The following is a 16,758-nucleotide window of genomic DNA, read 5'->3' as shown; positions in this document are numbered from 1 at the left end:
AATTATTTTCTATTTGTTTCAGCATAGTGTTTTAATCTTTAAGTAGCTTTTTTAACTGAGTAGAATTGCCAATGTCTTTTTACTAGAAAATGCCAACAATGCAGAAAAGGTGCATCAAGGTAGTCTATGACTGGAATTCAAACAAGCTACTATTTAATTTATTGCATTACATTTGTAAAACTTACAAATTTTCCTGAAAAGTGAAACAAGTATTCGTACATACACTTTAGAGAGAATGTTCAAACAGTAAATATATTGTAAATATTGACTATATTGTCAGGCCAGCAATTTCCTATTATTCTTTCCAATTCTCTTAAATGGCTAAACTATTCTGAAGTGACCATGCCAATCTGAATATTTTAACACTTATTATCCAAAGTACAGGATCCAAACCAGGTGTACCCATGAACATGTGATCCACAGTGAGCCAAAGAAAAATGATAGAATGAATCTATCTAGATTTAGAATCTATCTAGAATTAGACAAGAATCACCTTATTTAAGTTGAAACAATTCCAAGAGCTAAATTCATCATTGAATATCACAGAGTATTCTGTAACATAGTAATTGCAGTGCTCCTCAAGGACAAATACAATTTCCCAAATTCATGTGAATGGTTGAAAACTTACATCCAAGCTTCCACATACTTGACTTCCAGGTAACTATCAGGTTACTGCAGTCCCTCAAAACTAGATATTCCCACCCAGCTGGACATCCCCACCTAGAATCACATTGTAGCTCTTCAGGCTAAGGAGGCCTTTTCTCTGTATAAGAACTGCTCAGCAATTGTTGAAACATTCCTGTGTTATCAATGCTGTTTTCAGCTCAAATCCTAATCACAGCCTCATACAAGCTTATATGAAGGAATTTAACCCTGTCCTAGTCAAAACCATCAAAATGTTTCACCATCATACCCCCTAAAAAGAAGCACTGTACAGTCACAACACTTAAAATTTGGTGTTTACATATGCTCTAGAGCACTTTACTGAGATTCAGTCTCATGAGATGCTAGTAACAAAAATTCAGTAGCTTTCTTACTTCAGCATGTTTGAAAAGTGATTTATCTTCATGAATAGATAAGCATACTTTCAAGTATTATTCTTTTTGATTTTTCTTCAAAGTTCTGAGAAAATTAACATTTTTTTGCTCTGAGTCAATCAAAACTATGAATATGACTCACAGTGAAGTGCCACAAGCGTTGTATTAGGAAGGATCATTGCCTTTCTGCAGTGCTACCCACTGACTATGCAGCCAGAACCAGAGTCATGTTCAACTCCCAAAGATTTGTGAAATCTATCTATACCTTCTTTATTTACTTTTGTGAACTAGTTACTAGTAGTAATGATTACATCAAGGAAATAATTATACTCCATTAAGAATAATAATGTTTCTTCATATTTCCCATTTGCAAATTGCTTCATTTATTTTGCTTTCTTCAGCAATATTATATTATTATATTATGCTTTCTTTGCCAAATATAACATTGATAACAAAACTTCAATATTTCTGGATCCTACAGATTTACTATGTATTTCTCTTTTTTTTCCCTCTCTTACAAAACCTGCTGCTTATGCTATTTACTGGGTATTTTTTCCCAGATCATTATTAAAGATAAAAAATAAAACAAGACCTTACATTGATATGCTGGATAATTAATTATAACTAATTTTGTGTCATTTATGTTCATCCTGTGTGAAGGTTTCTGAGCAAGGCTTCAAGCCAGTTGTAACATCTCTTACTGAGGATATGTGATTCTTCTTCAGTGACAAATTTTCATATCAAAAGTGCTATTAAATTCAGGTATTTGTTATCTCCTTGAAGTATAAAATAATTTTCCTCACAATGCAGCCTCAGTGTAAAGACTGATTGACTGCAATTTAAATTATAATTTATTATGCTGGAGTGTCACAGTTTTGGATTTTCACTGTGCTTAATCATGAATAGTTTCAGTCTGTCCAAAGTGATTGTAATAAAATTTTGTGGTATATTATATTAGCAGCACTCAAATCATTTCTTAATTTTGTCATTTTCATCTTACAAGAAGCTATCATTTTTGGCAGACATGAAATTTTATTTGGAAACACATACTTCTTATTGACTGATGCCTGATTATCACCTCTCATTCAAGAGTTTCAGGAACAAGTATTTTATGTAAAAATCTGGGATTGCACATAACATTTTTAAAATCAGTGAGTTGTTCTGTTGTCACTGACTTCAGAAATCATTGAACTTATAACAGATGACTTAGGTAATTTCCCAGTTATACTGGTTATACTAACCAAGTAATTTATTTAGGACATATTTTTACAAACTCTAAGTTAAAAATATGCCTTCTAGGAATTCTTCACAATATTTTTTTTCCCCCTTCCATCAACATTTTTCTTTTCATGGATTACAGACAAGATTGTTGAGTTGAACGGTTGCCCTTGACAGAACAAATATTCTCCCTTTATTTGGAAGGAGGTTAGAAGAAATAAGAACAGTTTACAGTATGGAAACATGACATACATATTACGGTGCACAGAATTCTAATATCCCCACCTTTTTTTACCCCACAAGTGGTAGGAAGTACAGAAGAAAAAGAAAAAAAAAAAAAAACTGCTCAGGAACTCTTAAAACATAGGCAGAGATGTCTGACAAGATGGTTTAGAAAGAGTATTGAAAACATACCAGATAAGGACAAAGATGAAAAAAGGCTCCTGAAGGAAAAACAAAATGGAGAGAAAGGGCATGGAAAGAGATGAATAGGTACAAGGGAGAAGGAATAGGTGGAAAGGGAAGCAGGCAGGAAGGGTCTGGAGGGAGAGACCTAAGGAATGGGAGAGGAAGGAAGGAAAGAAAGGAAGGGGTAGCAGAAAGGAGAGAAAGTGTGATAGATGGAGTGCACATGTGGAGGGAGGTAGGGGACTGAGAGAAGGGTGACTCGTCACAGAATTAAGTCTTGGAGGAAAATTCCCAGCTTTTATTTAAAAGAACCAGCTAAAATGTACTCTTTCTACTAGGAATTCACCTACTCCAAAATTTATTCATTCACTCTGTATTCAAGAAGAATAAGATTTGCATTCTACCCAAAAAATGAAGTTTTGCTCAAAGAGAAACATTTCTCTGTGGGCATTGATTTATCTTTCTCAGTAAAATACACCATATGTTCTATATGTTTAGTAAGCAATTCAATCGAATGTGCATACACTTGAATTTTCCTTTTCCCAATCTCATCTCCTTACACCCCAGAGAAACTGCTCTGGTTTTGCTCATATATAGTAACTGACTCTTTTTGCTTGTTCCAAAGATTGTCAACACTTTTTGGTGAAAAAATAATATTATCACTTCAATTTATCATATGACCAAAATAAGCCACTAAGGCAGCAAGAGTATCTTCCTTTTCTATGAAAATCTTTATATACATCTTTATATGTATATAATCCTTATATACATATTTTTCTATGAAAATCTTTATATACAGCTCAAACACATACTGTTGTTCTTTTTAAATATCCATATGCTTCAACAATTATTTCTGGTTTTGTCTCTTACTTATCTTTCAATATAACTGTTTCCCAAGATCCTTTTTTCTATAATGTGTTTTAGAGTACTACTCTATTTCCTGTTGAATTTTATTGTCTTCCATATTTCTCTGTAGACCTTTTCTGCTTTATCTCTGTATTTTCACTGATGTATATATCTCCTAGTGTATTATCAACTGAGATTTTACTTTCCAGAAATCTCACGTTGCTTTGTGGTTCCCAAATGCCGCCTAATATTCTTAAAGCCATCCTAAATTACAAAGACTTCCTTTCCTCATTTTCAACAGCTCTCTTCAGCCACTACTGACTTATTTAGCTATTACCATGACATCAACTTTTCCATTTCTGTTTCCAGTCTGAAAGTCAAATTGCACTGTACCTATTCTATCTGTACACGATACTAATTTATTTTTCGAGTCTAATCGTTACTATATGCTCTTTTCCCTGGCTAAGTTGCTAGAGCTCACTTCATGGGAAACTTCATCAGAGAAATCTACTGTCAGTGTATGGCTGAACATATGAAGTTTAATTCTTGAATCACAGGTTTTCCAGTGGGCAACAAAAATGTTTTTACCTAAGAAAGTGTTTCATGACAAGCTCATGGTTTCTGAACTTTTACAAATCTTCCCAGTGAGAGAAAATTAATATTTCAAAGCTAGTCTTGTGAGACAAAATTTTGGGAAAATATGTTGCTTACGCTAGCTTCTCCATTCAGTGAATTTACAGAAGAAAGGAAATGCAACTCTTCAGTATGGTCCCTAACCTTAATTTCTGTTTTTATTTGTGCCCACAATTATCACCTTGGGGCAAGAGCTAATTGAACTTTATCTGAAGAGGAAGGAAAACACAGTCCTTACAGAACAAAGAACACCAGATCTAAATGCAAACTACAAGACAGATTCCAGTCGCAAAAGCTTTGCCTGCTGATCACAGCAATGTGAGACACTGTAGCTTCCTGCAATTGCCTCTTCATGGTAAGGTGGCTGGAGGGAAGATGATCTGATTTCAGATCATGATGGTGTATATAGGCAGGCCAAATGTCTGTACATGCTTCCTGAGCTATTCAGCTCAAACATAGACAATATTAAGCTACATGGGAAGAGCATTTCCCAATTCTTTGCTCTCTCACTCCACCTCTGAACAAGAAATATTGACAGCCAACCGGTCAGGATACCCATTCTTAACTTTTTAGGACCATTTATAGAAATATTGAGCTGAGAGCAGGTACTCTGTTTTACATAACACACGAAATTCTATTGTAAGTGTTTTTAGGGGTTGAGTTTTGTGTTGTTTTGTTTCCCACCTCCTTGGAAGCAAATGTCTTACACACCTTTTCAAGACCTTCTTCCTTGAGGCTGATGACATCCAAATCAAAATCTGTCCTTAAGCCATTAGTTTTGTTGAAAGTTATCCTGCCTGTGAGGCCTTCCCAGTGGGCCTATGGAGAAAGAAAAAACAGTTTCTAGAAATAAATGTCTCTTCCTTTTTTTTTTTTTTCCCATAAAAGACAAACTACTCCTTCCAAATTGGAATTATTCATTTTATGTAAATAATTTACCTTGTGGCTGATTTTTGTTTTTAAATACTTTGTATTTATTTTTTGCTACTTAAATCAAACTTTTTTCAGTCTTCATAGACAATTTTTTCAACTTTCCACGGAAGACAACAGACTCTTCTACTGAATGAGATAAAAGGGTGTTTTGTTTTCACTCCTCTATCATTCATGTATTTACCCTTCTGCTTCCCTACATACCTCCCCCTCCCCAATCCCCAAGTTTCAATCTGTTTCATTAATGCTGGACTTCATCTTTTTCTCAGGAAATTTCATTCAAATAAAAGCTTACTTTTGCAAGATGCTGATTCCCCTGAAACCTCACTGAGACAGAAAAAATTTAGGTCAGCGAGCCAGCCTACCTGAGCTTATTCTTCACTTTTAATGAAGTGCAATAACCTCATTTTTTTTTTTATAACTTAAAATCTACCCTAGTTTTGAAACTATACAAAGTAGGAGAGGAAATAATAATAAAATTATCATCCTAGAAGGAACCAATATTGAAAAAAAAAAATACATTCCATTGCAAATAATTCTCCTCATAATAATATTTTGCACATCAAGATTGAGAAATATTGTATTAGGAGTTACAGTATGAGAGATTTGAATAGTCTACAGTGTTCACCTTTAGCACCTTAAATTTCCTAGCTTTACTATCACTACCTATCAGTATCTAAACAGCATCTTGGGAAATTAAGGAGACATATAGAAATTCACCATAGAAAATGAAGAAAAAAAATTAAACCAGGAAGTAAAATTAATTCCTGGCCCCCTTAAACTTATGCCAGTATTCAGTTGCTAAATTTCTCATAATCAATCTACAGGTTAGGTCAGTCTTAGAGTTTCAGGTGTTTGGGTTTTCATGGCATAAATGCTCCACACAGACCCAAATATCTACAAACATAAGTTTTACTTAGAATGCAGTTATTTCACCTTTCCATACATTTTTAGTTCCAAGTAATACTTCAGGAAAACCCACTTTCAAAGAAAAATGCTGTCTTGTTTGTTAAACTCCTTATACATAACAGGATGAGAGATGACCATATACTGAAAAAAAAAAAAAAAAAAGGCAGAAACCAAACGGAATGAAAGCAAAAGAAAATGGGAATTGGGGGAAAAAGAATGCAGGGGAGCAGGACCCTTTAGTGGTGACTTACCTCCTTAATGAGACTCATAAAGCGGGTCCCAAAGCGCCATGGTTTGTGGCGGTTGCACTGTAGCGAACTGACGGTCATCTGTGGGAACTGCTGGACAGCCACCGACACCACGTGGACTGCATCGTACATCAGCGCTGCGTCCGTCTGAAACGAGAACAACATCAGAGCCGTGAGCACAAAGCAAACAGGTGAGGCTGGCCAGCAGAGAAAATAGGAAATGACAAATTAGCACTGCTCATTCTGTGAAAGGGAAAAAAATGGTCCAATTGCTTGTGCAGCAATGTAAAATGTAGCCTTGCTGCCAAGTCATACATGAGTTATGTCAGTGATGTCTGGAGAAGGCTGACCTAGAACAGAGCCTAGACAGAGTTAAAAATAAAGTAGATTATTTATTGAAAGGCCTTAAAGGATCCACCTTGGGCAGTACACGAGCCCGGCCAGGGCTATACCCAAGATGGACCTAAAAATGGTCACAAAATGGATGAATGGTCACAAGGTCTCACATTTTTATAAGTTTTGGTCCATCTGTATATCAGGGTTTATTGTCCAATCAGTGCATCAGGTTGTGAAGTCCAATCCTTCTTGCTCTCTCTCTTCAGTCCACCATTGTTTATGCTTTTGGCCTGAAACTTGTAACGATTGTCCTTAGTATCAAGCTGGAAAAGGATTATTTTTATCTATCTATTCTGTAAAGAGAACTCACTAACACTTAATATGAAGCTCAAATCTACACTTAAGCACCACAGAATAGGAAAAATATGAAAGCTAAAACTTAAGGCATCGTCAGGATCTTTGGTCAGCCTCAGCTTTTCTCTTTTTAGTGCTGTAAAAAGAGCTCCAATAACTACTTTTCAGGATCATGGGAGTTCACTAGCATGACTCAAGTTACTTTAAAGCAATATGTTAGGCAGCTATATAAATCACTGTGTGCATGTTTGATTCAAGTTGGTTTCTTTCATGAGTGATGCAAAAGAAAAATGGAAACAAGTTGACAAAACTTTAACTATAAAGGAAAGTGTACAGTTTCAGGAAGTAATGTTTTTTGTTTTGAAATTACAGACAAGATTCCATCCCAAAAGTATTCAATTGATTCATTAATCATTTTTAATGTGCATCACTTCAAATCCCTATGGCAGAACTAATCAGTATCTTTAACAAAACAGAGGTGGATTAGAATTACATCAAAATGCACATTAATTTTAATAGTTTTCATGCCCCATCCTAAATAAATAGACTTAGATGTAGTGTTTGCTAAGTAATGTTGTATTAGCAAAGGACAGAGACAGCCTCTCAGTACACACTGTCATGCTGTACAAGAAAGTGATATCTCTCTCCTGTTCTCCTTGATAAATAGGGGCCTGATAAGCCTCTGAACCAAAAGCATGAGAGGACCTTAGATTCAGTTGGTGGAAATGAGTGCTACGCCATCTGCTCAGCATACCTTAGAGAAAAAGGACCTATTTCTCCTTCTCATTCACATAATTAGTGAGCTGTGAAATTAGTTCTTTAATGGATAGGAAACCTGGAGATTATTGCACTTGTCACAATACAATACAATGCAATACAAAATGAGTTTATATAGTGCCTTTCATACAAAGGCATCCCGAGGCCCTTTACAATAAAACTAAACATAAAAATGCAAAAATATTCTACCATTATAGCCCATAAACCACTGTTAAAGAGAAAAATATACACTCACATTTAAATGGCTCTCCCAAGGAGAGATTTCAGAATTCAAACAGAAATAAATCCTAATTTTAAAATAGCCAGTATAAGAGGTTTCAATGATCTCAGGCTCCAAGCAGTTTATGCAGGGACTCCAAATCAGTCAGAAAATATTTTTGCTGCCAAATTGTTCATTATCTTCAAGACATTAAAGTGCTTTTAAGGAAAGTTGATATTTGACAAGGAGGCAGTGAAACACCAAAAAGTTGGAATGACATGCTGAGTAAGCGTCATGCAAAGTTTAATATTCTAGAAGCAAGACTTGGCAGTAGTTGAAGTCTAGACAACAGCTTTTTAAATAAGCCACACAGTAAGTACAACACATAAATCTGGCTTGGAAATGCAAACTGGTTTTTAAATCAGTTTAACTTCTAAAACTATAGTCCTTGTACCAATGAAGGAAAATTGAAATTGCTATGAGACTTTAGCAAGAATATCCCACAAAGAAGCAAGAAATTCAACACCAGCACCAACTGATTAATTAGATGCAAATTTGGAAGTAAAACTGTTAAGACTCGTCAGAAGGAATCAAATGGACATTTTGCCAGATGCAGAATAACATGACTATCTGTCAAATTCTATAAGCCACTAAAGTAAAAATCTGTAAGATGACAAAAACACCCAAACATGTCAAAGGCACATGATGAGCTCCAGCAGATATGTGTTTTGATGCACTGGAGCAGGTTGCTCAGAGATGTTGCAGATGTTCCCATTGCTGCAAGTATTCAAGGCCGGTTTGAATGGAGCTCTGAGCAATCTGGTCCATGGCAGGTAGGGTTGGGATTAGACGATCTTTAAAATCAGATGATCTTCATTCCAACCTCTTAACATTCTATGACTCTATGATTCTGAAAACATGTTTTCAGAACAAAAAAATCTCTTCATCAAAGACAAAGCAAATGAGGAAGAAAATGCAGTAGTGTCATATCCATATCCATATACAATACTCAATTGACAAGCCCTGTCCTATCAGATGGATAAATCTGAATCTGCATCTACATCTACCAGTTACTAATGTAATTAATATAAAGTTACAAGCACATCATAAATTAAGTATATCTAGATTTTCATGCAAATATGCTACTAAATTTTTTTTTTAAAGTCTGACCAGTTCTTCAAATATTCTAGAAGAAAATGTCCTATTCAAACTAAAACAGAAGTAAAAAAATAACCTTGATACATAATATTCTTATTGTCTAATCAGTTTTGTATTAAACTGAATTGGCTCATTAAAAATTTCAGTGAAAGATACTGGACAGTTCACTTAATGCATAGCATGAGCCAAGCTTATTATGATGATTAGTAAAGCATATACTTCATTATTTCATTTTAGTTGTTATGCTATTTTTACCTGAATATTATCTGAATAATACTAATACAGTATGTAGAATAGCTTATAATCTTCATATGCAGCTCATTTTTCCCTTGAAGATCATCTTTGTCTTCCTATATTTAGTCAGTAAAATTTTATCCTTGTGAAATAAACCCAACTATATTTAAAAGGTCAGATTGTTCATGGGGTTTTGCTCAGTGTCTGATGGTCACTAATTTGTGCATCAATTAAAATGATTCTTAAGTTCTTTCAAGTGTGACTTCCTTAGCTGCATCAAGAATGAAACGAATCTGCAACTGTATACCTGCATTTGTTTCCTAGGTGACCACGACAAAAGTACTCAATAAATAAACTGAAGTGAAAGAAAAATTTCACATTTTATTGATATAGTCTTTGTGAAGGTGTGAACACATTAAAAGCAATTCATATAAAGTCTTTAATCCATTGTGAAACTTGTTTCATCATATGCAATAAATAGGTTGTTACTGACTGGATTTCAGATCACAGTATCCTCTGAAACAAACTGAATTGAGATGACTGTGGTCACAGGTTTAAGTGTTAACATGCCCATTTCATACTGCATCCCACTTTTCTTGCTAAGCTTGTATTTCAGGCACTTGGCCTTCCAAGACTTTTGAACAGAATAGAATGTTGCATTCCCATTTGGCAAAAGAAAAGTAAGTACACAAGGTGGAGCATGTTCCATAAGGAATTAATTTCCCGTTGGCCTTTAAAAATTGTGGGTTTTTTTGATGCAAAGTCAGGTTGTTGGATTTGGGTTTTTTTCAACTCCCAATATATCCAGTCTATTCATAGTCAGGTTTATGAAGGACAGAAATAACATTGTACAGTTTGGAAAGTAAGAACAGCAGCTGTCCTTCTTTAATCTAGGAGCCTGAGTAGATACTGGAGATACAATGAACAAGACAGCTTAATCAAATCTCCTCCCTCCCAGCATAATTGTCGGGAGTGATGCCTAAGTAATGTTACTTAGGCATCACTGCACAGTAAGGATTTACAGTGGAATACTTACTCATTTCAAATCCATCAAAAATGTCCTATAATCACCTTAGCCTATGAAGCAGTACTTCTCCTTTGATAACTACTTACACTTCTCTTTTATATTTAGTGACAATTTAACACACAATACCTAATTATTAGTCAGAAAACCTTGAATAAATGGCATATCTCATAAACAAAAAATCACTTCCAATTTTTTGTTCTATCACCTTGCCTTTCATTTTTCCCCATATTACTTTTATATTTGAGGTTATTTTCATTGTGAGGGCAGAGAACAGAAGTAGGCCTCTGTCCAAGGTTGGGGTTTTTTTTCATTATTTTCCTTTGAAGACTGATTTTCTTACAGAACCTGCCTCTGCTTTCTTTCTTCTGAACAACTTAAAAGAAATGACGTGTGAAAAGTCTGATGACACTTAGAAGTCAAGAAGCAAAGACTACCTACAGTGCAGGAGAGGTCTCATTATTGGCACTATTGCCTTCCCTAAAATTTGTCCTGTTTGATAAAAAAGTTTAAAAGCTGAATTTAAAAATTACTGGATATAAACTACAGAATCAATCTGTAGATTTTTTTATTATAGATTCTACTAATGCTTGATCAGAAAATTTTAAGGGCTAGATCTCAAATTTTTTAGGACAATGTGATTTTAAGCCATGAAACAGAGTAACTAGTAACATAAGTACTTTTCCCCCCAAATTCTCATACAATGTGGTGTCAATGTTGCAAATATCATTTTACTTAATTCACTACATATTCTTGATCAGATGCCTCCAAACTCTACTATTTTTCTTGAAATCTGCCCTACAAAGAGATTTTCCTAGAAGGTCCAGGACAAGAGAATAATATGGAGGAAAGACATTTTTCTTTGTCTTTCCCATGTGTGCTAAAGAACATAGAAACCAAGCATATTTACATATATTATTACATAACAAACAAAAAAGCCCTTATAAGCCCAATAGGAGTAATTTTATCTTACTGATAGAGGCTTAAGTTGTATTAGGTTTAAATATATTTAACAACCATTAGAAGAACTTCTGCACAAGCCCATCAACAAAAGACATTTCGGTTAGATGATGCCTGACAAATGCAGCATGTACACAAATTCCAGAGAACAAACATACTACTACTATTCACAGAAAGCTCTCCCACATTCAAGGCAATTATAACAAGTGAATGAAATTAAGAAGAAATGGTTTGCAAAACTAGTTCCTCCCCTCCTCAGCTAATAAAATCTATTGCCCCTGAAATCATTTCACTTAATTCTCACTTGCTAATACATCCCACAAAACCATTTTGCTAAGTGAGATTTAATAAATCTCTCAGCCTGGGATTAAATTTTACTGTTTTATGAACTGTTAAATTACATTGTATGCTTATTAATGGTCATGTTTTCTTACTTCTTGACACATTCCTAACTCCACTCTGGGGTACAATTAAGAAAAGTGTACAGATATGTTTTTTCATCCCCAAAAATGCATTACAATAGGGAACAAGATATAAGCACCAGTAATCTATAAACAACACTCACCTAACTTTTAAAAAAAGTAGTTAGCTGCTTTTTTTTTTTCTCAAAATGTTCTAATATTTTAAATAATGTATAACTACTTATACTATTTTTTTAATATTTAGTAGTCTAGTGATTTTTAACAGGCAGTTGGTTTACAGAGATGTGTATGTGGTTTTAAGTAAACACAAAACAGATGCAAATTATTTTCCCTATCACCCAAATCCTTACCATCCAAAAAAGGAAATAATTTATTTCATATATTACAAAAAAAAACTTCACACTAACAAAAATTATCTAATTTTTTTATTCTAGAAAAAGTGAACTATTTAGGTAATTTTATGTTTTAAAATGTATTTTCTTTCACAAAATAGCAAAAGAAAATAAAGGATTTTCTCTTTTGCCTCAATGCCTCCTAGTTTGATGTATAATTTGAAGAGAAATAGCAAAGTGGAACATGAAGAATGACAAATTTTTAGAAAATGCCAATGGATAAAAGGAATAGGAAAAACATTGCAAATGATAGTGATATGGTTTCCACACTTCTTGTCCGTGCATTGTCATTATATAGGAAAGAATATACATTCTATTATTCTATTATTCTATTACTGAAAAAAATAAACACTTGGTACAAAGTTTGAAGTGGTAAAAGGTTTTTTATCTCTCAGAACATTCTTAGACAGCAATATAATTTAATAGAATAGTTACATGTTTAGAACCTGGAAGTATATGAAAATTAGTTAGGTGGGTAGCCATTTATTGCAGCTTGATTTTAACTTATTGCCAGTGGAACTTTCAGACAACTTGAAATTTTGTCAGACACATAAAAATCTGCTTAGCAAGTAGTTTAAACACGTTTCCCTGAAATAAGAATGGCAGCAGTATTTCTCCTATCTGCTTGACCATTGTTTGAAGACCAGAATTTCATTTTAGCAAATAAAATGTTAAAGATTTAGAATACAACCTGAAGTGAATTGGAAAATTTTGAGTTATTTTTCTGACAAGAACACCTTGCAATTCTTGTTAAGCAAGAATTTAAATATTAATTATGAGAGAAAATTTCATTTAAGGGAATATGGTGTGTTAAGGAAACCTCCCTGTCTTACCAGTCACTCACACCACCTGAGCTGGGACAGAACTCCCTCTGCAACCACACCATAAACCATTCAGCCTATATGGTGATCTGCATTTATCTGGAAAAATGGAATAAGTACTAACAGAATGGTGATGGGGGAGGGAGGGAAGCCAAAAAATAAATTGATTTCTCATTATATTTTTTTGAAATGTATGTCTTACATATGCTGTTTTCTGTGATTTGATCCTGTAGATGTCTCATCATGTCATAAACTCTACTAACTGAGGAATAAAATTACCTTCAGTGTATTGCTTGCAGTAGCAAAAGTCAACTGACTGCATAAACCTTTGCAGAATGTGCTTATAATATACAATTAGGAACAGATGTTATGATGTTTTTATTTAAGGTCTATAGTTTTATTAGTTCTATGTATATATGTTTCTACATATCCCTAAAATAAAATGTAACATTTCTAGGGTAAAGATATTCTGAAGTGCTTTCTCAGCCTTCCTTCTGAACTTTAGAAATTATGGCATCAGCTATAATTTTATTATTTTTTTGCAATAAAATACTCCATCACACTCTTATAGACCTTAGGGACAGATAGCAAAAACCTAATTACAAGGAACAATGGGTCATTATTTGGTCTTTGGTAGTCTATTTCCTTTCATCTGTTTTCAAGTTCAAAAAATCAATATGATTGTGATCACTGCAACTCCATCAACTACACTCACAATAAAGACCTGACTGCTACTATTCTATTAGCTCAGCATTCAAGACTTATCACACCACATGAAAAGTCCTTCTGCTTGAACAATTCATAACTAATTACAGAAAGATCATGTTCAGCATACACAGTGAATACTTTTGTACCCACATCCAACAAGAAAGTACACCTGGCAAAGGAAACGAGAGGCATAAAGGTAGTATAACACCGAGATCAAATGTAAATCTGATCAAAAATAGAGAGAAAGCCCCACACATTTTAAAGAGTGAATCGCTCAATATTTTATTTTTGTATGCTGTAAAAATCGTACAATATTTGAGGATTTCAGAGCTTTCACATCTTCAAATTTGGTAGGTAAACTAACAAAAATAAATGTATATTGACAATTTTGATAAAAGAGTTATGAGTATTCATAATAAATTTCCCTCTCCTGCTTTAAATTTCTCTTCTTTCAGAAAGGACTAATGATACAGACTTTAATATCTTTGGCAGAAAAGATGATTATATGTACAGCATTACAAAGTTTATGTTTGCAGAAGAAAAAAAATTGTTAAGCATTATAAAGCATGAGTAATCCATGAAAGACTATACATTTATTTCAAAATAGAATTCTGCTTTATGTCAGTCTTTTATAATTCTTTTATTAATTTATGTCTTATGGCTTTGTTCAAAATAAGTAATGGCTTTTTTTTCTTTGAACTAACGTCCCCTTAAAATCAGCAATACCTAAACAAAAAGGTATTAAAAGACACACTGCTGGCCTGCAATTTAGAAAATCAAACTTCTTTTAGATTTTAAAAGTAGATATTTTATGGGGGGATTATTTAATCTTTGAGATTGTTTAAAGGTTTGGAGGTTTTTGTCTTGTTCTGCTTCATTTGAGAAGCATATCTGGTTTTAGATTCTTCATTGTGTTTTCATAAATCTTTGATCAACTTGTCTGCTATATGCAGATGATAGTCTAGACAGATTACAGAAAATCAAATTGATCTCCCAATATTACTCTTTTTTTCTTTGCTATTGTGCCTCTACCAACTGCCTTTCCCTATATAATTTTTCATTTCAATGAAGTTCTCTGTTAATTGATATTTATTTCAGAAAAAAACTCTTTATTGTGTTATGATGCTAGTTCTAATAATCAGATTCTCACAAATTGTTGATTCTAGCTTCACAGAGTAGACAAAGAATTAAATACATTGACATATTTGAATTAGACACATTTTATTTTGATTAAAATCTGCTTACACTACGGCAATTTATTCAGTGATTGGAAAGCTGCATTCTGATTTGTGAAACTACCTTTCTGGGCTATCTTCTAAAACTGGCCTCATAAAAGTAGCTATCATTGGTTATTATTCTAACATTTTAGCCCACAAAAATTTACTTAATTTAAGAACATCTTCAAAATTTGATGGTTCAGGAAAAGCTGAGTAACTTTTAATGGGATCCTCCATGACTAATGAAGAGAAGTACCTTGAAAATGAAAGCTTATTTGAAATTTTAGGTACAAAAAAAAGTGATTGCACAAATTAAAATAAATTTACAAATTAAAAATTGATTTTTTTTATATCCTTGAATAGCAAAGTAGACATACATTAAAAGCATATTAAAAATAAGACTATAAAAATAAACAAAGTTAAAGAAAAATTGTGTGGGGTTTATGAATATGAACTTTTCAAAACTTACAATTCACTTGTTATTCACTGCTAAAAGGAATACAAGCATATTAATCAGAATTCAAACTGATACTACAATCATGTTAGACATAGATGCTATTCTAAGAAGCAACTAGAGTCTTCATAGTGATCAGATTTTTTTTTAATATATGTTTGAAACTTGGTATGTTCATTAAAATTTGTAGCAATATACAGAATTCAAATTCACACAGTGATCCATCCTGAAAATTTTGGAACAGTCTCTAAGAGCAGTTCACTTTCAAAGGGATATTTATATCATAAAGCCAACTGATAGTATATAATTTTCATAATTACTAAACCAAAAATAGGAATTGAAAAAAACTTAATATTGTTTCAGCTTTTTCAATACTCCATCAGGATTCCATCCATCAGGGTAACAGTCAAATTACTTCACTGCATCTAAATCTACGTTTAAAAATAAAAACATGTCCAAGCTTATGCAGAAGTTTTAAGAATTTCTCTGCGTGTCTCAAATTAATCTAAGAATTCATTTTTCCTGAAACGTACATGTACCTCTTAACTGTGCTTAAGCAAGATGTAAAAACATCTTTTTCATACTATTTATCTTAATTTTCAGAACATTGTCCATGTCTGAAATTGCAGACTGTAAGAATAAGAAAGAAGAGAGAAGAGAGAAGAGAAAGAAAATCAAGGAAATATAGAAGTATTTAAGCTCAGTATCACAAGGATTCCTAGTTTTTTCATTCATACTCACAAACAGCTCTCCTAAAAAAAAGGCCTTTGACAGATAAAACAATATATTAGTCTTGTCTCTAAAACTAAATGGAAGAGAATATTGATCAGGTATAGAAAATTTACAGGAAATAATATAATATTTTTATGCTTTCTGGATAGTGAGCAAACTCAAAATATAGCGTCACAAAATTAAAATCACGAAGGAACACATTTCACCTAGATGCCTAAGTTTATGGTCTTATTGAAACAGGCTGTTTTGCAAAGATTCCTACACAGAAATAAACCAAATCAGGTTAAAAATTTTATCATCTTATTTTCTTCATCTTCAATTTCCTATAAAATTTTTCATGGACAGTGGAATGATGCATATTCATAGAAGGAAAATTGTTTCTCCTGAAGTTGTTACTCTAAGACATTAACTTCTGCCCTTGATAAAAAATTCCAGATACCATAGAGTGCAGTAAATGTCATGGTTGTTTAGAAAAACCTTTCCTGACTGGTCATGAACAGCTCAAGGCAGCAGGCAGCATACAAATGATATCTGCAAGACAGTAGTTTCTTCATTTTAATGTGATTATCTATTTTATCTCCTATTCTAATGAAATTGGGAAGGCCTGAGTAATCTAAAGCTCAAAAGGTAGATATTTCAAAGTCTCAAAGTTATCAGCATTTGATTTCTTTACAATTTTTAATCTAATATTTATTTTAATCTAATATTTAATTAAAAGTGCCGCAAAAAATTATCCAGTTA

At 33.3% G+C, this 16,758-nt stretch overlaps 1 protein-coding gene across 1 annotated transcript in view; it reads right to left on the bottom strand.

The window, feature by feature from the left end:
• GRIK2 (glutamate ionotropic receptor kainate type subunit 2) overlaps positions 1-16,758 on the bottom strand; it is a 307,573-nt gene that overhangs the window by 161,127 nt on the left and 129,688 nt on the right. Inside the window, exons 7-8 of the mRNA XM_058834895.1 lie at positions 6,233-6,376; positions 4,854-4,961 (exon numbers count right to left, since the gene is read on the bottom strand). Coding sequence (XP_058690878.1) covers positions 4,854-4,961; positions 6,233-6,376 — 252 coding nt within the window. The remainder of the gene's footprint in view (positions 1-4,853; positions 4,962-6,232; positions 6,377-16,758) is intronic.

The sequence above is a fragment of the Poecile atricapillus genome, chromosome 3 (assembly GCF_030490865.1).
Source record: "Poecile atricapillus isolate bPoeAtr1 chromosome 3, bPoeAtr1.hap1, whole genome shotgun sequence".
NCBI classification, from domain to species: Eukaryota; Metazoa; Chordata; class Aves; order Passeriformes; family Paridae; genus Poecile; species Poecile atricapillus.
Note: the sequence above shows the minus strand (reverse complement) of the source record. Positions and strands in the feature narration are given on the sequence as shown.